Source organism: Botryllus schlosseri, chromosome 16, assembly GCF_051294905.1.
Source record: "Botryllus schlosseri isolate E-star chromosome 16, Bs_hap1, whole genome shotgun sequence".
Lineage (NCBI taxonomy): Eukaryota > Metazoa > Chordata > Ascidiacea > Stolidobranchia > Styelidae > Botryllus > Botryllus schlosseri.
Genome location: NC_137251.1, coordinates 9,236,960 through 9,264,863, shown reverse-complemented (window position 1 = coordinate 9,264,863; position 27,904 = coordinate 9,236,960). Strand labels below are relative to the sequence as shown.

At 41.9% G+C, this 27,904-nt stretch overlaps 1 protein-coding gene across 1 annotated transcript; it reads right to left on the bottom strand.

The window, feature by feature from the left end:
- Positions 1-76: 76 nt before the first annotated feature.
- On the bottom strand, positions 77-27,463 carry LOC145458226 (dermatan-sulfate epimerase-like protein). Its single transcript, XM_080336535.1, has 7 exons — positions 25,720-27,463; positions 22,358-22,530; positions 18,114-18,912; positions 16,812-16,967; positions 10,865-11,093; positions 6,473-6,735; positions 77-2,355 (listed from the first exon to the last, which is right to left on the bottom strand). The coding sequence occupies exons 1-7, from the start codon at positions 27,312-27,314 to the stop codon at positions 1,866-1,868; spliced, it is 3,705 nt and encodes a 1,234-aa protein (XP_080192661.1). The 5' UTR covers positions 27,315-27,463; the 3' UTR covers positions 77-1,865.
- Between the last annotated feature and the right edge of the window lie 441 nt (positions 27,464-27,904).

Sequence of the window (27,904 nt, the reverse complement as noted above, 5' to 3'; positions counted from 1 at the left end):
CGATATGCATAACTTAACTCAACTGAAACCTTGTAACGTGGAACCACGTGTTACGTCGATGCGTTGCGAGCTAGAGTCATAACGATCCCGATTAGTCTTTATTTCATAAAAAGTGATACACGATTGTAAAGATTGGAATTAATGCACTAAATCAGTGGTTCTTGACCGGGGCTCACACGAACCACAGGGTTTCGCTGTACCAGTCTCGGGGTTTGCTGGAGTCCAGGACACATCCGGTTCATACTGCAAAAGTCACAATGATTTGCTATAAATAGTCATTATAATCTTTTTTATGTGAAAATTTGGTTCTGATAACACTATTATTGCTGCACTGGTCATTTTGTTCAGTCAGTAGTATTGGATGTGTAATGTGGTGTTTTTGGGTGGAAGTAGGCGAAAATTTGGGGTTCGCAGAAGGCTTGCAGATTATCGTAAGGGTTCGCCAGGTTAGTTCGCATCGTACTAAATATATACCAACGGACTCGAAGGTCATTCTACTGTGGGTTGTAGCATAGGGTTTAATATTGAAACATACGAGCTGAAGTAAAAAGTTCATGTTTGTCTCGTAAATGTATCGAAAAGTAGAATTCGAACACCAAAATGTAATCACGAATATAATGGGCATATCGATGTCAAAACGAATAGGCGTGAAAGTCCAAATGTTGATGTTTTTCCGATTCTGCTTCGGGTCCCAATACGAGGACAATGTGATCACAAATAAATAGTAAGAAATGCAATTACCTTACAAAATTAATTCATGAATTTCAAAATGTTCCTCGCTTTGCGAGACTAGACAACAACAATACGATGACTTCTCGTGGCATTAAAAAACGCGCTTTCGAATAGTGGACAAAAAGCCCATCGTAAAATTGTAGGTAGCATTGGGCGTAATGCATATTTTCTCGCACATTAAGGTAAAAAATGCAAACTATAAAAATGGCGTATATTTAGTTTATTTTCTTAAATATTATTACACATTCACAGGGGCGCTCATCGGCGGTATTGTTGGGATTCTTTGCTTTACGTAAGCTTTCAGACGACTTTCATACTTGTGCCCTTCCAATTTTTGACCCATTTCGATTGAGTTTTTTGCTGCTGTCTTACATCTTGGCTCTCTCATACAGACTGGGATATTTACCTCACTGCATCTGCAGTGGGTAGCCGATGAATAGCCCAGATAAACACCCGACACGTAGCAGATGATCGGAAATGGGGTTCGACCACACTCGCTTTTGAGTCGTAATGGTTGTGCCGGGCCGACCATTTCCAAATTTGAAAACATGTAATTAGAGAACATAATCACCGTTAATTTCAGAACGGACTGAAATAAATTACGCAAAAAAATTCATATTGTGACTATAAGTGGGTTACAAGCAAATTGCGCGTGTCTAAAGTATATTGTCGTGAGATTCAGTCGTTTCGATGCGCCAAATGCAACGTAACGTACAGGCGGCAACATGACTAAGCCCCACATATCAAAGAATGCGTCGTACAAACACGGGGAAAAGTACTTCACCAACAAAATACCGCCTATTAGTTCCCCATAATAAATTATATCACGGTGTCACCGCATCGACTAAATTAACAACGATATCAGCATCACGGGGTTTCCATACTGAATTTTAAGAACGAAGTTGTCATGTTTGCATAACATTTAACGCAACGAACGGAACTATGGCCTATACATGACCGTGTTATGTGACCAGCTGACTTTAACGCTTAGTGATCGTACTGCTGGTCACCATTTCACTGAATTATTTTCCCTTGTTTTGTCTGTCTGAACTGGCGTCACAGTGCCACGAAAAGGGACCTCATATGCCGCCTATCCACGGTGATTTTGATTTCACTCACGCATGTCGCATGCGTCACGCGTTTGTTTCGTATCCGAACACGGCCATCATACCGCCGCAAATTCTCTCGATTTTCGTCACGTCGTGCTCGTCAATACCCCTCCTCCAAGAGCCGGCCACGTCCGGATTCATCGTCCCGTCGTACGCCACAAGATAGCGACCCGTGGTCGCTACGCGAAGAACATTATTCAACGCCTTCACCGGCAAAGGAAGACCCAGATTTGAAAACAAATCAGACACGGTCGACTCCGTTTCTGTCACAATATCCTCGAACCTAACTACATGCAAAGGCCACTTGGCCGCTGTATCGTTAGCGGCGTTGGCCATCGCTGTCCCCATGACGACAGTCCACAGCATCGCGAGTTTTTCTATGTCGTCCGAAACGTGCCAGTCGGAGCGTTGCTTCTCTTCGAAGTGTTGGTAATAGAAAGGTGTGGCGCTGTCGGGGCATCTCTCGGATAACCGCTCGAACACTTCGACCAGTTCGCCCGCTGTCTTTTCGTAGCTGATGCGAATAAAGAGAGTGGGTTGATGTTTGTTGAGACTATTTGAGTTACTATTCAGTTCAGAACGTACACAATAACACGCAAAGCGAACCTTTAATGATGTGAAAATTCGAATAATTGAGCGATTCGAATCCGAATCAAGCAGAGCCTTCGAGTCGAATCGACTATTCGAGTGATGTTAAATATGTTTCCTCTTTTAGACCACAAAGAAATTGCGCCAGGCCAGGTGTACATCACATTACAGAAATGTTCCTATATCTTTTGAACCTTATCTATTTCATTGGAGTTTGTGAAAATGATGCGGGTTAACTACGACTTCATAGAAATGTCGTTTCTTTTTACGAGCGTAGCTTTACGCCATGTTATTAGTGGTTCTTAACCTTTTTTCTCCCAGCGTCCCCGTTCGAAAATCTTCATGATTTGGCGCCCCCCCCCCCACCCATATTTTAAGGACTGTACTAAAAACGATGGGGTAGAGGTCCAATTCCGGTCCATTTTCGGGTTTAGAATTGACTGTTGCTAATATTTCGCGCTTGAATCTCGCCCGATGACCACTCGACTAATTAACGATCTAATAATTACATGCAATATTTTCGTGATCAATTCAAGGATATTATTATAACAACTGTTGTGTACGGGCTCATGCCTATACGGTTTGAGCCCAATGTACACACCCCGATTCGGTAACGTTGTATTTTGTAGCTCTCGAAAACAAGGATATTTATTTAATCATTCCGGTCAGAAAGCTTCAAATCCTGTCTACTGAACAAATATCTCTCATTCTCAAAGGCGGTAGAAAACCACGATTCCAGATTTCGCGACTCTGTGTGCTGCAATATAAAATACGCATAGTTCAAAACAGTTTGTCGGGAGAACCCCTATCTAGTGTGATCGAGCTGTGTTAAGGGATATTCGCTATCTAAAAGTGAAATATAGTAACCACTGCATTCGCGTAAACTTTAAATCTATCGTCGGTATATTTCGCGAAAGGCGCGACGAAAATTTTGGATAATTGATGAATTTTGTTTGGAATGAATGAATGAATTAATGAATTCTGCAACGAGATCTCAAGGATATATAGAACTATAGGACTTTGTATTCCGATGACAACTACTTCACCATCTGTACTGTTAGACCACTTTCTTCGGCGCCCTCATAACGTCGCACCGCCCCCATATCGCCCCCTGAGTGTTTCCGCTCCCTTTGGAATCTAAATCACCCCCAGGGGGCGCTGGCAACATGGTTGAGAACCACTGTTTTTGACGCTATGATACGACTAATCGAGATTCCAAGGCTCCCACGGTGGGATAAAATTATCGAAACAATAATTCTCGTTGAAAATATAACTCTTAGTGGAAGTAATCGTATAATTGCAGTATTCTAAAAATCACCTATTACGATACACGACTCGAGTGATTGTTTTCAACCCTAGTGAATGACAAATCTCTAGTGGCGACAGAGAAGGTACTTGAGAGTTTAACCTACAACTCGACAGATTTCCGATGTCTCGATCAAGTAGCCATCAACTGTACTGTCGAAACGCACATTCACGTTTGAAAGTTTGGTCGAAACCGATCCAGGAACACGACGACGCCCGGGCTGTGATGAGCAGTCCAAAATCGCCGCAAGGGTCGGTCGAGGTCTTGATGGACCAGCGTCATAAATTTGCTTCGTTAATGATCAGATCATTGGCCAACGCCCTCAATCCAAACTTTATCACAGGCCCTTGTCAATCATCGCGATAGGAACACGCGAAAAAAGCGTGACTCTATTATCAGGCGTATACCTGGAACACGATGTTCGGCCATGCGCGACGAAGTGATGAAATTCCCAACTATAAACGGTCCAAATTTCAAGTCGACATTGCACCGCTGATGCTGGTTAAGATTGAGACTGATTTGGTGTGCGACGTTTTGCTGACAACCCAATAGTTTATTCAAAAGACCATTGGAATTTAGAAAATGGTATCTTTTTCAAAATTTATGGTGCAAGTTGGCATTCGTATCATGCAAATACCTGCCGATATCCCGACTTCAAATGCACCGGTATTGGCCAGAATATCAACTGTAACTCCACGGCTCGTCACTTCGTGTTTCGGAATAGGCTACTATATACATAGGGAGAAGTGGGATCGAATATCAATGATCCGGAATCTTATAATGGTGTTTGTCATGAAAACGGAGTCATATTAATATAGCAAAACCATTTACAACATCGATCGATAGCTATATCGGTGAGAGTCATACAAAACAAAACATCGTAAATCAATATCATCATGAAGTCGGTGCCGAAATCGAAGCAAATTCACCGTAGTCCGACGAGGATGTTGACATTAGTAATACATATTTGCGCAATAGGCGCCTATCGCGAATGATGGCACATACACCAATTCTGGAGGAGATATATCGCAGGGATGGGGCGTGTCAAGTCCATGCACCCCCAAAAGAAAATAACAAAATGGTGGTACACGTGAAAAGAACCCGCCATACACCCCGGGGACAAATCTCCATAAATATGGTGTTTTCACTCATTCTAATGCAGTGGTTCTCAAACTTTTTCAGACACGCCCCCCTTGATGATAGTGAAAAACTTTCCGCCCCCTAGATCGTCATATCAAAAAATATAAAAAAGAGCAACCATTATGGTCACAATCCCTACGCATAGTTTGATGGCATGGTAGGTTTTGACTGCCGAGAGAAATTCTCAAATATGAAATTCGGACTATACACGGAGCAACAAGTACGAGCTGTGAGTAATTCTCACTTCACTGTTTTGTCAAAAATCATCATTTGCGATGGTACAGTTCGTAGAAATGGTAGCATATACATATTTCAGTAATTTTGGTGTCTAATCCCTTAACAACACTTGAGCGTTGCTCGCACGTAAATCAACAACCAATGACACGGGTCGCGTTCCATTAAAACTTGGCACTTTTTCACGGGACAAAAAAATTTTCTCTGCGGTTCGCAGATGTTCGGTGAGATAATAATTCAGTTGTGTATTTTTGGGCCTCCGTAAAATGCGCTTCTTAAGAGTGGTCGTTCGACGCACTCAACACAGATGCTTGACAGACGTGTCATAACAAAATAAGCTAACAGCTAAAAACATTCACCAACTAATCTTAATTCAGAGACCGCTTCTGGTAAGTGCAAGGTCCGGTATCAGTCAAAATCCAGCATCGGTTTATGGATGGTACGACGCAATTATGACATTTAAAATCGTAATATATATGCCGCTGTTGAAACTTGGAAGTCTCAGCAGAAATTATACTCATTCCTGCTTCAAGAAACTTCACTTCTCTAAGACGGCTTCGCATCACCCTTCAGATGCTTTAACTCTCACAAGCCCCCCCCCCCTCATCACAGTTTGAGAGCCACTGTACTAATGGGTGTGAAAGCGCAAGTGTGACAATAGCATGATTTACTCCTTATGCACTTTTGTGGATTTAGCTGCATAGCAATTGGTGTATATCACTTATTTTCAACCGCTGGAAGGGGTTGAAAGCACAGCATGATGTTCGGAAGTGCCATTTCCATGATTTAGACTCCACTCTAGAGTGAAAATCTGCGAAATATACGATTTTCGCTCACAGTGCACGTAATAGTAGAAATATGGTAAAAATACACCCATTTCACATCCATGCATTTACAGAAGCCGTTTCCAACCTTTTTTGCACCGTGAGCCCCTATTTCTTTCAATACTTTAATCTTATTTTAATTAAAAACCGGTTTATACAGTAACCAGTAGTTATAATATTAGGAATATTGCACGTTATAAAGATTATCGTGCAATAATTAGTTATTACATATGCAGTTAATGCGAGGGTCCAAGTTTCTGGTTTGGTTGCGGAGAGAAGGAAATAAACTCAAGATCACGAAGTAGCTTATTGCTGTATCAGTATTTTTCTTAAATTTTGAATTATTCCTTTCATTATGGCGACGTGGAGTTAGATAGGATCATTTCTTTCATGGCCGCCTTGAAAACGGTTCAAGGCCCCCATATTGTGAATCCCCGATCCTAGTTGTAATATCAAAAAGAAGAAATGTAAAACATGACGGATGTACGCTGAATGAAAGATAATATTAATGAATAAGCGACGAAAAGGAATCGACATACCTATCCCCGCTGGTCTTGGCGAGAAGCATGTGAATCCAAGACCGAGGGTCCCGCACCACGAGCACAGGTTGAATAGAGTCATCACCCACGACCGCGCTGAGCCACCTCAACTTGGTCGTCCAAAAGCCGGTATTGTCGCTGAACAGCAGCGGGCTGTTCGCGCTTCGTCGCAGTCGGCGTTTCACATTGTATGCGTCGGCTTGCTGATTGAAATGCAAGACGGGGTTCTTCATCAGCGATTTGAGCCACAGTTCTGTATCCATCTGCAGCGTGCGAAAAGTCAATATTCATCCGTACGAAAAGCAATTGAACCATTCTGCGACGGTGCTAAGTACAGAGCTGGGCCCAGACTTCTTACAAACTACCAATCATAGCTAGCTGGCGGTCAACTAACACTGGTTTCTTGAGTATAGTAGTTGTTGTTGCAGTTGTTTGTTTGCGCTATTCATGGTGTTTGTCGACTACAATGGTCAATTGTTCATATTTTACACCAAGCCCGATATTCCTTATTTTTGATTCAGTAGGCTAACTGGCGACTTATAGCACGGCCCACTTCTAGGCTTTTTTTAAGACACAGCTTACGCGGATGACATGGTGAGGAGGTGTCTCGATAAACCTCCAACACTTAAGTGGGAATTCTAAAGTCGACCTCTTGAGTAGTTTTATAGAGTTCTATTCTAGTTACGTATTTTGAAAAGTGACTATATAGTTTTAGTTCTAGTTGCGCATTCACAAAATAGATTGTTGCCTAACAACTAGAAAACACGTGTCGTCGTTTGATGTGAATCGTGATACCGGTGTTCTGTTGCGTGATGTTCTGCTGTAGTAACAGTGGCGTAATCGGGGTGCATTTTCGTGGTCGAAACCACTCCCATTGCAAACTTGGACTGACGTTTTAAATTAAAAATAAATTGGTTGTTTCAGAACTGAATCTAGGTAGGTGTGTTTTTGGTAGCTTAGGATGTGAAAAGGTAGCAAGTTCTCATTATAGTTCTGGTTACTCGTTTCGGAAACCCAGTAGTTTGTAGAAGTCTGCTGGGCGCAGTAATTCGGAGTATGCGAATCCGAAACGAGTATTAATGCTAATGATCCGTATAGTGACCGAAATATCATTCCGCACCACTGAGTTGGTGTTGTCCTGTAATCTCCAGTTTTGTGGGCCTTGTCTGTGTTTTCTGCAACGTGCTGAAATCTTACTTCCTGGAATTCTCATGCCATTGTTGGCCGTGGTGCATTTGCATTGTACGCAATATTTGACCGTGATGCAAAGGACCAATAGGTGATGAGTACCGAACAGCATATACGGAAGTATTTGAAGAGACTCTTGGAGATACGAAAACAACAGGAACAAGAAATATCTACTTTTAGCGCCAGAAATAACTAGCACATATAATGGAATCGGCATATAATAAACTATATTACTATTTACAAACGCATTTACGATGTTTCCGTAGAGCAGGAATACTCGATTATTTTTAGTAAAGCTCCGGATACAAAACTTACTTAGGTCCGTTGCAAATCTCATAAAATGTAAATGAGCTGATGGCTAAAAAACGTCATCACTTGACATCCAAATCCAAAAAAGTCACCAGCCACGTGGCTTCTTTCATGGGTTAATAAACTGTCGACACGACATGTACCGCGAGAGTCATTTCAACGATAATGGATTTGGTTTTGTAAAAAAACTATTAAGTAAATACTGAGTGATATAAGGTCAACACTGGAAAGGCCCGCACCGCATGCGTACCGCGTTCCGCCAGTTGAGTATCCTCGGCATATAGAGTATTCCGGGGCGCGAAAAAACAGTAATGAAACGCGATATATGACGCCATCGGCGTTGTCCACGTCGCAACTGGAGAGAAGACTTTGCCTATCCGTTCTCATCTTAATTCTGGCCACACGCAGAATGCATAACCATCGAATACACATTTAGGCGCGAATTACGCAATATATATGGTTTGCCGATGAGCGCAGCAAATCGATCATGCGAGTGATGCGTAGCTGAATCGAATATTAGACTTGATGTTGAGCACCAGCGTCGCGACACCAATGGCCGTGGTTCGAATCCCGGCTCGGACCAACTGCTTTGTGTCGGAGGTTTATCTGGGATTGCAGTGTGTGAAAAAGCCCAGAAAGAAGGTGAGCCGAGCCAAAAATCGACAGCAAAAAGACGAGATACGGACGTACGAAAATCGATACAGACCGATAGTGGGAGAGCGCGTGGATGGAAGTCCGTCCGTCATCTTACGAAAAGGCCTCTAAAGACACTGACCTTATAGGGCAGTGGTCGGGAACCTTTTTTGTCCGAAGAGCCATATTTGCCTCATTTTTTTCATTTTACCTCCCAAAGAGCCATACATGTCAATCAGATGTTACGTCACAATTGAAAATATCTGACGTCATGATAGTAATAATTATTGTTGATTATTATTATCATCACACAACGACAGTGGCGCCGCCTGTTCAGGCCTTGTTCGCCACGACAGTACATTTCGTAAATTTCAATGTCATTGCTTCGGGTCTCGGGGGCGTCTTCTACTTGCACGCGCACTTTCATTCTCTCTCGCATTCGTGCGTCCTATTTGTGGCAGAGCCAAGATTCGAACCTACAACCATTGGTGTCGCGGCCGTGTCGCTTAACTCTCTACACGGGATTCGTCGTCTGCGCCACATTTTCTCTGTACAAACTCGAACTAATCACGCTGGTTGCCTTACTTGAGCCTGCGAAATTTGAGTTACGAGAACGTAGGTTCGCCGTGATGCTCCTTTCAAATGCGAGAACCCATGATCACATGCGTAGGTGGAGCCAAACATGGTCACTACATCAATCTATTTATAGGCCTACCCAATCTAAGCTGTTAACGAAGATTTTGAAACCTTCAATTATTATTGTTATTTTCTATCGATGTTCATGAATGACTAGATTTTGAACATTTTTCTCCCAAATTCACACAATTTGCATTTTATTAATCGAAAATAAAGCGCGGAATGGGAGGTAAGGCACAGACCAGCCAAGCCTCGATCACCATTGATAAATTAAGTCATCGTAAATAGCTTGGAATTTATTATAACTGATATTTATCCAATGTAACAGATGGCACTGATTCCGAAAATCTAAATACTGATCGATTTCCCAATCCTCAAAGTATTCAGCCAAACATATAACGTTGCGCTACACGCCTATTTTATCGCCGGTAGAGCTACTTGCCAAACAAGAACGTGCTGGAAAGCGATGGACTGGTGTTGTTTGTAAATCGAGTTTGTAATTGTGAATGTCACGTCAACGGCAGTTAATTTCGCGCCGTAGATCAGGAAGACAAATGTGTATTTGAAAACTGCGTTGTCATATTGGTGTCTCCATATCAACTATTCTCTTTGATCAATCCAAGATTTAAAGTCGGGTGGGCTACCTCGAATTCGCGAGTGATATTGGTCGTCGGCGCGACAGTAACTTAAATTTGAGGATTTTGAAAAGAGTTCAAGCCCCTAAGCCTTGAAGACGGCATTGCCTTTACCTCTTAAAGACATGTTCCTACTGCCAAGGGAATAATTATTCTGGTCGTTATGACAATTTACTAACAAGTTGCTGCAATATTGATCAATTCAGTACAAAAATAAAAATTTGTCAAAGAGCCATATCTTATACCCAAAAGAGCCATATATGGCTCGCGAGCCATAGGTTCCCGACCACTGTTATAGGGGCACTGTCTTCTAAAAATGATGTGGTCTCAAATTGAGGGGCAAGACGAAAAAAAATTGGCCGCAGCCGTTTTCTTCAGAACGCCACCGTGATGGAGCTGCAATGTATTGAAATTTCCACAACAACAACATCACGCTCCAGCAGTCACGCAGTTGTCAGCGGATGATATGAAGGAAAGATGTCGTACACGCCGAGGTGGTTTAGATACCGCGTTCAACGGAAGATGTTCAGTCCGGAGATTTATGTCAAAATCGGGCCTAGTGTATTATATTTCTGTCGTGTACGACATATTTCCTTCATGAAATTACTGTGCGGGTGCAAATGACCAAATGAATCGATAAGCGCCAATATTGTGAATGAAACAAACAATGCACTTGCACAGAGGTGGCATGTTCGCTGATATGCGTAGATTTGTGGTGTATGCCTCGATACGACCAATAAAGGTGTCAAGGCTTCCACAGTGGTAAAAAGTGTAAAAACTATAATTTTCGCTGAAAGAGGAGCGCATGATTTCGGTACCCGAAAGAATCATCTCGCACTTCTCGAATCTCGAATCGTTAGTATTTATACTCGATTAAAATTCGAGTACTGGGATCATTGCGACCAACACTGTAGTACCAAAGGTCGGCGAATCATTTTCACACCTCCCGATTCACCCCATCGCCACACAAACTATCGAACGAAATGCTCACGTGATCTTTGTCGCTATCAGTCCAAACGCAAGGATGAGTATCCCTTGACGTTCCGCCGCTCGAAATCGGAATGTCAATCTCGGAGGAAGGCAGGTACGTTATGATATCTGAGCTGTCGAAAACCGCCTCCAACACGTCCAAACCAGTACCCGGCAGCCCGCTCAACGCAACGAACGGGTTTTGCGATACAGCTCCTGCAGTGTGATTTGGATCCGGCCGCGAGAATGAGCTGTGTCGAATTTCGCAGATTTGAGTCATTCAATTGAGAAAGTGGGTATGGGATACATAGCATATCTTTTGTTTGTTCAACTCTCAACGCGGTTTCTTATCGGTCGGTTAATGCGACGCAAACAACATTAATTTACTTTGATGATTAGTGACCAACTGATCATGTGCACTTGTTTGCCATTGAAATTCGAAATGTCACCGACACATTTCACCACATACAGCATTTCCGCAAAGTTGATACCGTGACCGTGTTGAATCATGGCTTGCATTCACACACAAATCGAGGGATTAGTTACCCCAACATGCCTGCAGTCGCGTACATTGTAAACGCAAATCACAAGTTCCACCGATGTTCACCGGCACACTGTCGTTCAAGATTCAGTTTCCATACTCATTCTAGTTGGTGAAAATGAGCCAAATACGCCAATTCAGTTGAGGATGCACCCCGGGGTGTAGTAAGTATTCGTAGTTATGTTTTCGTGTACCCCATTTTGGTGTGGTAATATGCACTTTATCCGCTGTCGGTGTAAGACACGGGGTAAGCTATCATGTCAGTGTAAGACACGGGGTAAGTTATCGTAAGTATATCTTCATAGTGCGGTGTCCGAAGCGAGGTGTTTCGCTGAAATGTTAGAGAAATTCCGATGACGCGATTTCAGATTCACTATGTAACACAAAACTTTCTTGTCCTTGGGAAACAATTGCAGTTTTATGTTTGCTAAAAAACGTGAAACATCTTAGTTGTACCACCATAACTTCGGGTACGTGTTACTGAGACTACTCTAAATCTATATTATAGGATCATTAGTGTCTAATTAGCCACAAATTAGATTTGGTCTCCACTCCATCAAGTTTCAGATTTGGCTGAAAATTGTCTCAAAACAATGTGATGTCTATCTGAGTAGATATCAATTTATTTGAAATGAATTACAAAATTATTTTTCAAGATATCGCATGATAAAAACAAACTCTTTCTGCTCACTCAACCGTGAAATGGAAGGGACTTTTAAGCAGATTTGAAATTGTTTTTCAATGAGTTATTTCATCATGAAAATTTTTTTGCTTTGTTTTGTTGTATAAATTGATCCGTTCTAACATCCAAGTTACAATTTATGATTCTTGGTGTACGGCTAAAGTACGGAGCTCAAGTTTAAGGTCATTACCTTTCACTTTAATCATTCAAGCATAATAATATTTCATAAGTCTTCCTCTCATTTCCGTCTACTTCAAAATATCTGACGGGCGTTATATGAGAGCTATTGTAACATATAATGCTAAGGTAATGCGATTTATGTAGTATTTATTTCCCAAATTGTGAGAACAGTGCATATTTCATCAAAATAAAAAATTGGTTATTTTTCCAAAAATTATGTTTCAGATTCTAGTTGCTCAGTACCATAAGACAAATTCCAGAGCTCAATTTGCAGATTAAACCTTTACTTTACCCCGCAATTTCATTAGAATAACAAGTTCGTGATCGTGGTCGAGCTACAGAAGAGCAGTATTGGGTGTTATTTAGAGAAAAGTGTGAGTGGTTGTCATAAACATAGTTTTGTCACAAAAAGATTACTGATTCCATTTAAAGATATTACTGAAGACAAAGAGCTGGGTTTATACGGAATATGTATGACTGATTTGACATGGAATCACCCTCCAGGGCCTAAATCGTAGGTCCCACTATTGGTGTTTAACATAGCAGTTTGAAACTGGAGCTCGTACACAATAGTGTAGCGTAGGACCAACGTAGGTCCCGCTATAGCAGTTTTACAGGGGAGTTTGACATATGAACGTGCATATAACCTTTAATGAAGCATAGGACCTATGCTGTAGGTCCCTCTTTAGGGGTCTAACATAGGAGTTTGATTTATGGCCGTGCATATAGGCCTACACTATGAGCATAGGGCGTGTATACCCTAGGTCCCTCTATCGAAGTCTGCCATAGGGGTTTGACATGGAACAGTGTATATACGCTATTGTAGCATAGGACCTATATACCTCAGGTCCCTCTATAGAAGTTTAGCACCGGACCGGGCATACCCCAAACGTATTATAGACCGATTTCAGAAGTTGTCCGAAGCGATATTCGCCGCTACGCGAAAGTATAGGAAAATCCCTACTCGATTAAATACAATTGTTTCACTACCGCCATTGTCCTTATAATGATTGAAAACCAGCATACCATTGTCAATATGTTATCATCCCTTGCTAAATTAATCAACTATTTGGTGTTGTTGATGAAATTAATTAACCTGTGGTGCAAAAGACGTTCGTTGTTATAAGCACCGTCATCATCATCATCATCATTGGTTTATTAGCAATTTTATCAGTTCAATACACCACAAAAATGCGATACAATGAAAAGACAGGAAGATGTCGAAGCGACAAGCAGTAGTCTATGGAATCTGACACCCACCTTGGCCTAGGCGATGTAAAGAGGAGGCATGCACACTGAATGAAAGTAAAGAAGATAGTATAGAAAAAGAAAGCGACAAGAAATAGGGCGGCATGTCATGGGAAGCGAGATCGATAGGTCAGTCGTGGTCCGGTAATCTTGAGGATGGACTGTATTCATTTAGTAGTAATTGCTTGTATTCCGACTTGAATGTGGACATGCTCGTCGACTGTCGGATGGCCGGCGGGATACTGTTCGTAACATGATTTTATAAATTAATAAAAAAATTAATTATTAATCTCACAAAGTCAGAACAAAAGTTTGAACTTATTGAATGATAATTGTTATGTATTTAGGCTATACTAAATCAGAAAATAATACGAACAAATTTTATGTTACATAGTGTTATCTGAGTGACTCACTGATAACTCGCATTAGCCGTGCGGTACAGCATGGTATCGTATCAAGTGTTTGCCCAGAATTCAACTTAAAAAACCGCCAACAGTCTAATGTACTAAGTCGCTTTGTACATAAGAGCCTGAAGTATCAAGGAAAGACAATACAGCGAACCGCAGCATGCTGTTCACACTTCACGCACGGTCCATATCACAAAGTGTTATTACACGCGGTCAAGGATAAAACTATTGCTTAGAGAAAAATGACTGCGATGCGAATGCAGATGAATGCTTTTAAAGACTGAGTCCATTCCAAGACCTCGGAAGCATTTAATGAAACGGAGGCCAAACGCGAAACACTTGTCCCAAACACTTTTTTTTTATGTCCCGCCCTTTGCCCAATTTGGAACTATTCACACCTCCCCATATTACTGAAAACAAAAAGAGTATGTTTACAGTTCCCCAGGCTTTCAGTAGAAACCATTATTCTAGGGTTCCTAGACACCTTCCTCATTTCGATTGGAAATAACAGCGGGATTTGGGAACGACAGGCGGTCCATACAAATGACCGGTTAAGCCAGTTTTGGGTTTGGACCTATCAAAATCACCACTCCAGCTCAGAGCGTGTACAGGGGTGTAGGGATCTCACATAGCCAGCAACGAAACAGCATCTCATCAGCCCCTCAAAACATTGGTCTTGGGTAGGGCTGGGCACAATGATTCGAGTACTCGAATCTGAATCGAGTATTAATTTTAATGATTCGAGTCGAGTACTAAAACACGATTTTTTCGAGTACTGAAATTATACGCTCCTCGCCACTGAAAGGTAATTTGTCAAAGAGAATTGTATTTTCAATACTAATTTTCGCTATTGATGCCTTGAAACCTTGATTGGCCGCATCGTAGCATACGAAACATATAGTACAAAGCTACGAACGCTACTGGAGATAGCACATTTCCGAAGTCATGATCTTCCCACAGCATTGTCACCAATTGCAATGAAATCGTTGTCGTCGAAAAAATACCAAGGTATATTTAATGTAATGGATAACGGGCATTATATTTTTGTGGTCGCATAAAAGATATGTATTTGAACTTTGACATATTACATTCTGTTATGACGTCATAATGAGTAATACTCGATTACTCGACTCGACTCGAAGCATTTTACGTGATTCAGTTTCGAATCACTCAGGTACTCGATTTTGCCCAGCCCTAGTCTTGGGCCACATTAGGGTTATCAACCAAACTTAGCCATCCCAGACTCTCCTTTTACGACAAGCCATTTCACCACTACTCGACAGTGAGTGTTATGTCATTTTAAAAAGTCAAGTCCAGTCGCGGCGCGCATCACTTTCACCCGAGGGTGGTATTTTTACTGTAGGGTTCAGATTACCAGGACAGTACTGTTCGACGCCGGCCATTTAGGCGCATATGCACATTGGACAATGGACAATTGAGCATATATATCCAAGCTTTGGGCCAACATGCCGCGGTCATTTCCGACCAAGGTTTTCTCGTCTGCAACGGCGCCGAAATGCCCTTCTATAAATTTTGAGAATGAAGACATCTTGTACCTTTAAATCGCGCCTAGCGCGGAGATAATTTTAAAATTCAATAATTTCCCCTAAAAATACTAACTAATTTGATGATTTACGTATTAATTTCCATCTTCGAGCTCCCCCCCCCAAATTGGGGGTTTAGGGTGCGACGGTTACAGCTCTGCGCGTAACCCATTTCATTGGGTTTCAGTCTTAAGTCCTAAAGGTAGTTAGAACAGTGTTGCCAAACTGATTGTATAGTTACAAGATAACCAACAGTACTCCATCGCAGTTACAACACTTCCCGCTTATTCGATCCATGTAACCGCGCCGAGTACCAGCAGCAACCGCAGCATTCAAAGGATGCAGAGATAACACAGCTATACCAATAGTGCGGATATCAATGCGATATTTGTGTACTTGTGTGATCATATTGTCCACATTAACGAGGATTTGCATACTGAGCAGTATTGTAATGACTTGAATCATTTTCGTAAATACAGAAAACGGCTCGACTCTACTTGAATCAATTTGTGCATTGACTCGACTTGTAATCGACTCATTAGCATGACTCGACCAAAGTCATATGAGGCGACGCGAGACCCGGACGGCAAGACAAGCACTTCATTGTAACTTCCAGTAATAGTAAAGTTACCAGATTATGCGTATTGCGTCTATCAGTACTGATACTTGATAAGTAGACCCATAAACTGTTAGGAACGAGACAAAATACTGTATTGTGTAGCGAGGCATTCGATATCACCAAATAGACTTGTAAAAAGTGAATGAAACATGACTTGAACTCGGAATTAAACATGAACATTGAACAGTGAAGACTTGGACTCTTACTAGAGTCTCAACACAATGACTCAATCCTTTGCATCTAGAATTGGACTCGATGTTGAATTGAAAATGACTTGATTTGATCCGAGTCAAACCAATAAAACTTAGATTGAACTGTGACTCGGAACCTTGTGACTTGGTTAAGACCCTGCATGACAGTCACATAGTTCACGGAATTCCGACGCTACTATAAATACTGCTACACGATATCCATCAAGAATGACATCTACGCTCCAGAAATAATATGACAATAGGATCCGCCGACTGGAATATTGCAATCGAGGTGTAGGCAACCCCTGCACCACAATCAACAAAATGCAAGCTTTCAAATTATAACTTGCCCCTTGCGCAGAAGGCATTGACTGCGGTATAGCATAAACGATATGGAATAGTGTGGATGGGTAATTTCGCACCATATATTGAGCTCAATGGTTCGGCCATGCTAGCGCATCGCCAAAATACGTATTCGAGTGTATTCGCTCCCAATACGGATGTAAATTTTTAAACTACACACTGAAAATAGACCGCGCGAAATCACGTCTTTTTACCTGTTTCTTAGGCGGATTACAAGAGAATATATTCCGTGCGGGCGTCGTGCCGGAGCGATGCATACGTTTTTACCGCTTCGGTCAATGCATGCCGTATTTACGGCCACCAAGGCGAGTAAGGCGAGCCCCGTGACCCGACAAGCACACTGCCAGGTTCTGAAGAAATAATCGCATTCATAAATATATTGCAAACATGAAAAAGAAAATACAACGATGGAAATACATTGGAGTTATAGTCACATTTACTGGCATGGATGTCTGTAGGATGCTGAGCATCATTGAACGCTTCCTGTATCTCCTACAAGCGCATAACACGACTCCCACGAAGTAGACACCCTTCAGCTCTGACATATATTCTTGAAACTTTGACTGATCCGATTTAGAAAACACAGAACAGCACCGCAGCCCGCGGAATTGTTAAGTGACTCCGCGATTCACGACAAAATCCTAAATTTACCACGCCTGGCTAAATGGGTAGCAACGGTACTCGCGCAATCAAGTTCCTTGTGTCGCGTTTCAGTGGGTTAGTTAATACGCGAGACGATTTGCGCGAAACCGTCACTTGAGCGAGAAAATTATGTTTTCCTAAATGCGAATCCTTGATTATATGCGTATAACTGCAGATGATACGATAACAGTTCACTATCTGAATATGCGTGATCCGTATCAAAATACTAATACAACCAGGGGTTTCAACGTTAAATGATACTGAGCAGACATTTTACGTTGTTAGTGGAACCCGAATCCAGCATTGTAAACGTACGTACATACATGGGTGGAAAATGGGTGTATAGTAACCGAATTTCCACCATAGCGTATAGGGTACAAAGCATAACATCGGTATTTGCCTTCACGCTCATCCCAGTGTCTGAAAACGAGTCAAATATACCAATTCTTTAGGAAATAATACATCATTGGGGTGCAGACGGTTCTGTATACGAGTACCACCTTTATGCACCTTCCTGGGATGGTGCGCCAAAGCAAATCCCACTCCACCGCTGGGATAAGTCTCCATCAGAATTGGTGTATTTGACTCGTGAAAGTAGTACTTGGTACCAGAAAGTGCAGTCTATACCTGATTGCGACCCAACGCTATGGTGAAAATTTTGTAAATACACCTATTTCCCACCCATGTGCTTATAGTACAAGCCATATAACGTCTTCATTGACTTAACGTATGGCCACAGGAGGTAGGAGCTGAATCAACACTCCCTAATACTAATGGCATCTTCCCGTAATCATATACAATGCATTTCTCCGAATCTGCCCCATCGAATATTAGCTTTTGAAGGGTTTACTCACCTCGCACTGCGACGCATCCCGTCCCTGTTTGATGAATGGTAAACTCTGCACGCTAGAAATATCTTCAACATGATAACGAAGGCTGCTAGCGAGATTTTCCACCCGTCCTTGTCCGGCAGCGGTCGAAACTCGGGCAAGGTCGAGTTTGACGCCTCGGTTACGTTATCAGTGACCGCTGCGGACGTTACATTCGTTTTGTTTGTCACGAAGGCGTCCGTAGTCTCTGTTACCTGTTGCCTATACCCTCGAGGCCTTGGAAAGTTAGCTGCTTTATCGAAGGATGACGTGAACGATATTCCGTGCGGAAGCGCAATTCGCTCGTCTCTCGTCAACTTCCTACGATCCCTATACTGTCGGATGAACCTATCTCTACCTAATTGCATAGCTCTATTGTCGAAACCGAAGTATCTAGTTTTGTCGCCGTCCCAAACAGTGGCGTACCCGGCGTGTCCGGTATGAGAGCGTCGCTCCTGGGTCGGATTCACTCGGCGGGATGTTGATCTTGAAATAGTCGCTATAGCTATTTTGTACGTTTTTTCGTTCACGAGAGCTTCTAAGTTCACTCCGTATTGCGTTTTGCTAATTGTGAAGTTTTTCACGGTGTATGTTGGTCCGTGAAATACGTGGGCTATTGTCGTTGAGGGCACCGTGACGTCAAACGTGACGTTGACGTAGTTGGTGGGTCCTGCGCGCAGGCCGGCCGGTCTTACTCCGTTGTGAATGGTGCTGTTGGCTTTCGCGCCGCTTGGTGATGCGGAGAAAAACGAATAATCGCCTTCCGGGTATTCCACTTTCGCACCTGTACGTTAAGGGCAATGAAATAATACATCGCTACGTCTACTCCTCTACAACAAAAGAAATAAATTACAATTTAAGGGAAAATCTAGTCCAACAATAGGCTATTTCTTGATCTTGAGTTTACTTTCTTTGTTATACTTCTAGATTTATTATTATAAATATTAAACTTGCGCAATGGAAGCCCCTGATAAAAGAAGAAAGAATCACGAAATATGCAGCTGGCTTTAGCTACAGCACAAAGGAGTGCGCAAGCCACAATGTGCCTTACGTTCAATAGTGCTGACTAATATGTCAATGCAACCATCATTTAGATTAAGATTAACATTTTTTAATGTTGCAAACAAAAGAAATTGTTGTTTCAACATTTTCAAAGGGCCACGGGGTAACAAAGGTTAGGAACCCCTGCTCTGAAGCGGTGGCTGTCAACCTTTTAAACCTGCAGACCGTTAAAGTCCAACACAAATTTAGAGGGAAGGTGAACTTTCAAAAATCGAAATTAACCAAAAATGTAATCACGACAAACGTATGCAACAAAAAATCGAATATTGAAATCTTCCATATCCAGTTCAAGTAAATATTTGTTCCTGCCTTATAGATGTTACACGTGCTATACTTGGTTCTATTGGCGTTTTTGCAAGGCGAAGTCCCGTTCAAAACTACTTATTTGGTTTCGATTATTCGGTTTCATTTGAAAGAACTACGATGTTGCCAGACTCCACTCCAAAACGTCGCTGAATTGTACTGTCCATATTTAGCGAATTCAGTTTTTAAAGTCTTATTTGATATCACTTGCATCAAAGTGCAACGTAGACCACGAACTCCAATACAATACGATGCAAAACATACGAGTCGAAATTCCACTATCACATCCATTTCAGTTGGTGTAAATCAGACAAATGAACCCATGCATATGGAGATATATCCGGGGAGTTAAGGAGATCATACACACTTGTTTCACTAACAGTGTAATAGTATCGCGTGCAATGTATGTCGCGGTGATTCTTTTATGTTGGCATTTTTGGACAACTTCTTGGATTGGAATTCGGGTATTTTGGCAGTAGCTTTGGAACTGCAGTGCCACTCATCAAGTCTTGTTGTCGAATAATAATAAACAACAATAACATCATCAGCTACTATAATAATCCGACGAAATTTATTGTACAAATGACTGAGAAATGACTGATTAGCACAAGGATAGTGACGTTAGTTACATCGGTAGGTTTGTCTCTTATCCTGGGCGAACTGATATTAAATGGAAGATATGTCTTTCACGACAACTTGACCAAATCATCTGTACGGACCGCGTATAGTTATCCCGCGACTTCATAGTTTCGGGGGCATTGTAACCGTGACTTGGAATTTTGGATGACAAAGATTACCTCTTGATGAATTTCATAGATTGACCAGTCAAGGGGCGGTAAAGCTTACCCTGTTGACAGTCAGATCGGAAGCGTGGATGTATAAATTTTAGGATATCAATTGACACAACCACCTGAGTCGTGCTAAAATGATTCTACACGAGCTGCCGTGACAAAGGCGAGTAATACCGTATACGTCAGGCGATTTTATACATCGTTACACCCGTGCTCTGTGCAGAGATAGTGCTTTCTTGGGAGCATACTGCTGCACCTTTCAGAAGTTCGTGTTGATATCTGGATTCGGACAACGTTTAGTGAAACTACCGAAGCAGTTGCCTATCATGATACTGATGATACTGATCGATTGGAAGCATGTAGACTATTACAGCGATTACACTGGTACTCCGGCGGTTTATTGGAAATTCTCATCATTTGGGTTTGTCGTTGTTTGCCTCTGTCTTGTCAAAGTTTAGATTCGAGCATGGTGTATTCGGGATGTAAATATAACCAATCTACACAATACAGCAGCCAGTGTGTTCAAATGGTAAACCAATTCGACTAGTCAACATGAAAAATTTGAGGAATCACGAATAATCGAGAGCGTCATACTCGTTAATAATCGTTAACAGGTAAACAGAGCTATTACTGATCATCGGGTGGAGTGTGCGTGCCATGACAGTCGTAATTGATATTGAATCTCATTTTGACCAAGTGTTCATTTGTTGGTTTGTAGCCGGGGTCTCAAACACGCGACCCGCGATATCATTTTGTGCGGCCCGCGTATGGGCATTCTGGATTTTGAAGTTTTCGACAATATTTAACAGCCACATATCTATTTTTAGATTTCAGAACTTGAAATTCGCTTTAAAACTACCCCCAATATCAGAAACTACTCATCAAACTTCACTTACAAAAGTTACCATGCGGTGAAAAATCAGCTATTACGTCACATTACCTGTTTATGATGGTAAAACATGACCCGTTGATGATGCTTGACTGAAAATTGTGATGTAGACTTGTATACGTGACCTTTTGTAGAATTACTCGAACTCGGATTGAATTGGTGATAAAATAAAAATGACTCGAGTTGAGTCGGGTCAAACGTTACAATCAGAGGACTTGTGACTCGGAATGCCGTGTCTTGGTACACCACGGACGCAACAAACCATCAAACTGTTATGGGAGATAGTAATATATCAAAAGGTCGTAGCTTGTGTTGCGTAGCGTGTTTAGCTATTTAAGCAGGTGGGCATGGCAACCATTGGCATTCTGTATAGAAAGTTGCATCTTGCGTCATCTTAGATCTTTTTATCAATGTTATTATCGCCATTTAAAGGTGGCGAGTATAGTATAGCGGTACGCTCAATAGCTGTGACACCAATGGATTTTTCGACGACGGGAAATTTCTATTGCTATGGCACATTAATCATTATATTGGAGTTGTTATCGATCTGTTCCAATATTCGAAGGTAAATGTAACGCTGATTAAATTTGGCTTTGGTAATAACATGATCAATAGCCTAATTATCAAGAGTATGCCCGAAACCCGGATTAGGCCGTACTGCTACAATGCTCTGATGTCACATCATCATGTTAAATTCTGAAATATTCTACCTATAAATGTGGCACGTCAAATGTCCACCAGCTGAGGAATTATAGCGCGGCAGCTATTACGATTGCACGATGCATTTGCCCTCCCGCATGTGTATATAACCAATTATTTTGACAAACTATGCCAAATACAACAATTTTTTCGTGCCAGGCGTGAATTCACAATAGTAAATCACACTTTCACGATGTGTTGGCAAGATACCTTCAAATAAGGCCTACTTGGAAATACATTGAATACTCCTATTATTAGTGCTGCGGCCCGCTGCGTACCGGTAATCAAAAACTAGGAAATTGGCCAGCGAGCACATTTGAGTTTGATATCCCTGGTTTGGAGAGTCGTTGCTGGTCTGTGTGGTGGGGCTGTAGCCTATACATGCGATGTGGACATTTTGCTGTGCAGTGAGTCACACGCCATATATGATCCAAACTGTTTAAATGTAGAAAGCAGAACATTATGGTCATCAGTACTTTACTAACCATGATAACCAAGGTGCTCGTAGCTTCTAAAAGGCCTCCAGGTGTTGTGGAAAAACGCGCTGGCCCGTTTAATCGGGCTCAAATCCTGGACACGAATGCTATCCACCAAAATCAGAACTTCAGAATTGACGAGGAGTATTGAACGTTGCACACTCGACAACTTCATTTCGTTCCTGCAAAGCAAATATTTAATCAAACTTCGCATAAGGAGGGGCAAATAATAGAGAAGATCGCAATCAATATCCGGTCTATATCGTTGTCGAAAACATTACAGCCCAGCACTGACTATTGATTTATTTCAGCAAGGATTACGTGGATTATAGTGTGCCATCCAACATGTCGCGACATTGAAAACCCGTCCGTGATTTTTGGAGAACGCCTAGTGGGCTTGCTGACATGGCAGAGAGAGTTAAACATTTAGAACCCTCGCTATGACGAAACGGTCTTTGACGCCATGTAAAAGTTGACTCCTTATCCAAAATAAGTCTATTAAGTGTCATCGCAGGACGAAGGTAAACAAAATGAGTGTTCACATTGAAGTATACATTTATGGGAGTTTCCACCGATTTTGGTTAAATACCCACCTCTTCATTAGCAATGGGTTTTCGGAAGCAAAGGTACATCATGTGCGTGCGTAAAATGTGACATGTAACTAATTATGTGCGCCGCTGTTGGCGACATGTGCGTGCCAATTTATTATTATTGAAGAACGAAAAATACCCCCGTAACAAATCCATCGCAAGCTGCTTCCGAGCCAAGCAACAAAACGCGGACTTCCTTTCACTCTCCATACCAGTGATTATCAAATTGGGGGGCGTGAAAGCATCTGAATGGGGGAGCGAAGATGCGTTCAACTGAAAACAATTTTCACGCGATGCACGATTTACCTCCAATTTATAGTTATTGCTCCGGTATAGCCCTAACTTCATATTTAACAATTCTCTCATCAACAGTCATAACCTTCTATGCCATCAAATTATTCGTTGGGATTACTGTCACTTTTTGCCTTGTGTGACATGGCGATAAGGAGGGGGTAGCGCGAAATTTTTCACTAACATAAAATGGGACATGTCAAAAAGACTTCGAGAACCACTGCTCTATACCATTCAGCTACCAACTGCTTACTGCCTCCTACCTGTTATCAAGACTATTTCTCTGCGTTTTTGTTTGAAGTGGTATCGTTCTGTTGAATGTTTATACAGTAATTGTGAAAAATATACCACATTTTATACTGATTTAGAAATTCAGAACTTCAGTTAGAGCGCTTTCCGACGTGATATCGAGTTCATGGTCTACTATACTGACTTATCCTGTATTATACCTAAAAATGTTGCAAGTGTTGTACCAAGCTGTTCAAAAGTAGCGTACAACTCGATAAGACCAGTATACAATATGATAAAATCTGAGAAGGCCTGTGAAATACAATTTCACGAAATTCGACAGTATAATTTAGCGATTTTTGAAAGTGTAATATAGGAAGAATCCTGCGAACATCGAAGTCGCATTTCTTTCACAGTAAAATTCAAATTAGCGTCTTTTAACGGGACTTCTGATTGTAGAAACTTCAATCGAACCACGGATGACAGGCGTGATCTCAAAAAGTGAGCAGAAAATTTTAAATTAAGATAAAGTTCAAATTCTTCGCTGACTTGCATTTCGTAGTAACATTCTGGGGTACCGGTATGTCTGATTTTTTGAAAGTTCACTGGCCCGCAAAATTTGTTTTGAAACTCAGAGCCTTGCACTGTAGTAGCGGACGTTTCACTCAATCGTTTTTGAATAGGGATGTTTATGTTCGGAATTCGATCGAGTTCGTGTACCGTTTGCGCGTAATTCATCTTTGACCCGTGCTCAAAGGTAAGGTATTATTTTCCCTGTGGCTTCGACATTTTTTCAAATGCCGCTCGGATCAGTAAAAATCCACTTCTCATACAATTTTCTACGAATTTATACAAGCATTGAATACGATCTGCTACACCTGACGAAGGAGCGGAGCTCCGAAAGCTCGTTTGATAAATAAAATTATTATAGGGTGTGAAAACAACCAAGATCTTAATATCAATTAGGGAAGTATCCTGAAAAAAATTAATGACGATTACCAAAATCGTACTGTGACGGCACAACTGCGGTGACGAGAGAGAGAGGGGGATTCTCACTTCTCCTTGGTATGTGCACGCCACAGCATACGTATTGTGACAATGGTTCTCAAACTGGCGTTGCGCCTTCTTGGGCGGCGTGAAAGCATCTGAAGGGGCGCGAAGCTGTGGTCAACTTAAAAAAATTTTCGCGCTAGGCGCGAAATTGCTTTGTTTTGCTTTGTGCATTGTCAGCATTCATAATATTCCATGTCATCAAACTATCCGTTAGGATTGCTAGCGTTTCGGTTGCAGTTCGTGATATGTCGATAAAGAGGGGCGCGAATTTTTTCACTATTATAAAGGGGGGAGTGTCTAAAAAAGTTTGAGAACCACTGTACTATGATGTATCCTCACCAGATATTCAGATATTTTGGAAATATCGAAATTACCTGTTCGACGTGCGTGTACTGTACTCGCACGCTAAAGGGCGGTAGCTAAATGCACTTACAATACCTACACTACAGCTTACTTTCTGCTATGTTGCCATCTTAAACATTTTGTACTGCTGCGATTGCATATGGGATTTCATGTACATGAATCGCAAACGTAGAGTCTAAGAGAGAAAGTGATTTGGACCAAAGTTCGTAAGTCGAGTCGATTTCTGGTAGCTCGATATCAAATCAGTTTTTATGGATCGTTACAGTAAATCGTTTCTAGAACGAGTTTACATCAGCCGTAGAACCATTAACGAAATTTAACTGTCGGGTTGTAGTTTTATATCACTAAAATATCCGGTTTGCATATAATGATGTGACACATCGTAAAATGCTCCTTTAGTACCTTAAACATGGAGATATCCTCAGATTGACGTAATCGTACTCCTAAAATGCCATAGTAAGACGACATGTCAATAGAACACCAGCTTTAATTGCCATTGTTTGGAAGGCGGGGCCTTGAACACCGTGTATCGAAAACAAACATTAGCGTCACGCCGTCGTAGTCACAACCCTCATGCGCAAGACAAAATGTAGGCCGCTATAAGGTGCCACGTTTAACGAGGACAACCAAAAGTATAGATAACATTGATCCCAGAGGGAAGCGACTGAACTTTGCTTGAATATTAAGGAAATCGCCAACCTTGTAGAAGATGATATAAATATATTTCACATCGATTTGGTGTCGAACAATCTGGATCAAATGATCAATTTATCATCATGAATTCCAGCTCATGTCCAAATTACTCCCTAATTCATATGTGAAAATAAACTATTTTACAGCACTTACGAGTACATTCCGAGAGCTTCGCCAGCCACAAATGACATGGGTCCCGAAGATACAGCAGTCAATATTTCCCCTCGCACGTCTTCGTGAGTGTATTGGTCATATTTCAGCCACCTTTCACATTCGCCAAGTTGGCCTTCCCACGGTTTGTTACACAGTGAAGTTGGTGATGGCGCAAAAGAGATTGTGTTGTCTAGGTATGTATACTTCGGTCCATGCAAGGCCTCCGATACTACATATCTTCCGTTTGGCACAAATACAAAAGAGTTTTGATCTGGATGTTCGTGACCTGGTTTAAAATTGTCCCAGCCGTCGATGCGGTTGCTGTACCTCCCACTGTGTAGAAGATATCGCACTGCTTCTCCCCCGGGCGTACCGCATTTGAAGGAAAAATAAGTATTTCCCATTTTGGCTTCTTGGCCGCCGCCGTAAGTCACTACGCCCCAGTCTGAGAAAACATGCAATTGTGACGTTGTGTTTGGGCTTGGTTGCACAGACGGTAGGGATGAGTTGTAGAAAATGAATTCGGTGTGATGGCTGCTCCAGATTTGAGTTGTAGAGGGTGCTATTGGTCTGTAACTTACCCTCGCGGCTTGAATTCGGTCGACAAGCCAATTTCCGTAGCCTGAATTCATGACCTGACTGTCTAGGAACAATATCTGACTTTCGGGACCGTACAACCAATTATAATTACCGTCCGCAATCCCTACGGTACGTTGAAAACCCGGCAGTATAGTGTGGTAATAAAACCAAAAATGATTCAGAAGCCACTGGTTACGTGCATAATCCATATTGTGATGCCGCTTGGCGAGATAGACGTATTGCGTCAAAAATTGAGACGTGTAGCTACCGTACGAAACGCCCTCGCTGGATGATCCGTCCACCACGTACGATAACAATTCCAACGTGAAGTCAAGGCTGTCGCGTGCTTTCTGGATCCATGGAGCAGCTACTTCAGGCTCTTGCACTGATACAACCAAAGCGCCTATGAAGAAACCCACGCTGTTAGCCACCGATTGACTATGTGTGTACTGCATCATGAAATTAAATTTCTGTCGATCGAATATTTTGTAAAGGTCGGCTGTGACCGATTTTATTTTACTGAAATACAGCTGACGTCTTTTCGGGTCTAATTTGTGATACAGGAAGTCGTAGGCTGTGGCAAATCCTGTCAAGGTATGCGCTATAGGACCAACGTCGACACCGTTATTTCCACCCACGTACCAATCTTTGTAGCTTTCCATTCTGTCTAGATATGTTCTGACGAGTTCGAAAGTTTTGCTATCCTCCGGGCGCAGTGCACAATAAAACGAAAACGCGCACAAGTTATTCCCATACTGCTCATTCCAGTCGGACACGAACTTCTTGTAATCTTTAGGTGGCAAATATTTCCATTGGTCACTGGTTAATGCGTGTGCAGCTTCGTAAATACCCTCGGAGATTTTGTGATGGCTGAAATCAGCTTTGGCCCGTAAACGGAGCAAGTCGTCTTTAGAGAAATAAAGCATCGGGCGAGCATCAGCGGCATTCTCATCATTGCTTTTGTCACCTCGCACAATTACAGTCATCACAATAAACCATACACATAATTGTAGCATCCTCACTACACTTATATCATGATAAGCGGTTCATACGTAAACTACCTGTACCCAACCCTTATCTAACCTGTTTGCAGAACACCGACCGGAACAGATCGTGAATGGGAAGCGAGCGTAGTGAGTAGCTTTTTGTTATAAGTGAGAGAATGCTTCACCGTGAACGAATAATAAAACGCCTTTTCTTGTCAAGTCGATAGACGGTGGAATATGTATGACGGTCAATATAGGAATAGACGATTTGACTATATCATTCTTCGTTACAACACAGTGGAGGTAACTACGAGCTCAAACAGAAAAATCACAGTACCAGGAAACGCGCGGCTTTATGTGCGGTCGCCCGGATTTATCATACTCGTATAGTGGTGCACCTTACACCCACTGGCGTAGCAGCATGTGCTGCCGTCCCTGGCTCTCGCTAAAAAATGCCGCCCCCTAAGTAGACCGAAGCAAATTTCGACAAAGATTCATGTTCAAGCAATCTTTTCAATAAAAAATTATTTCAAATAATGCCGCGTCTCAGCCTCACCGTCTTAACGTTAATAAGGCCAAAAATAATAAAGACAAGAAATAGCGCACGACTGTATTTCATT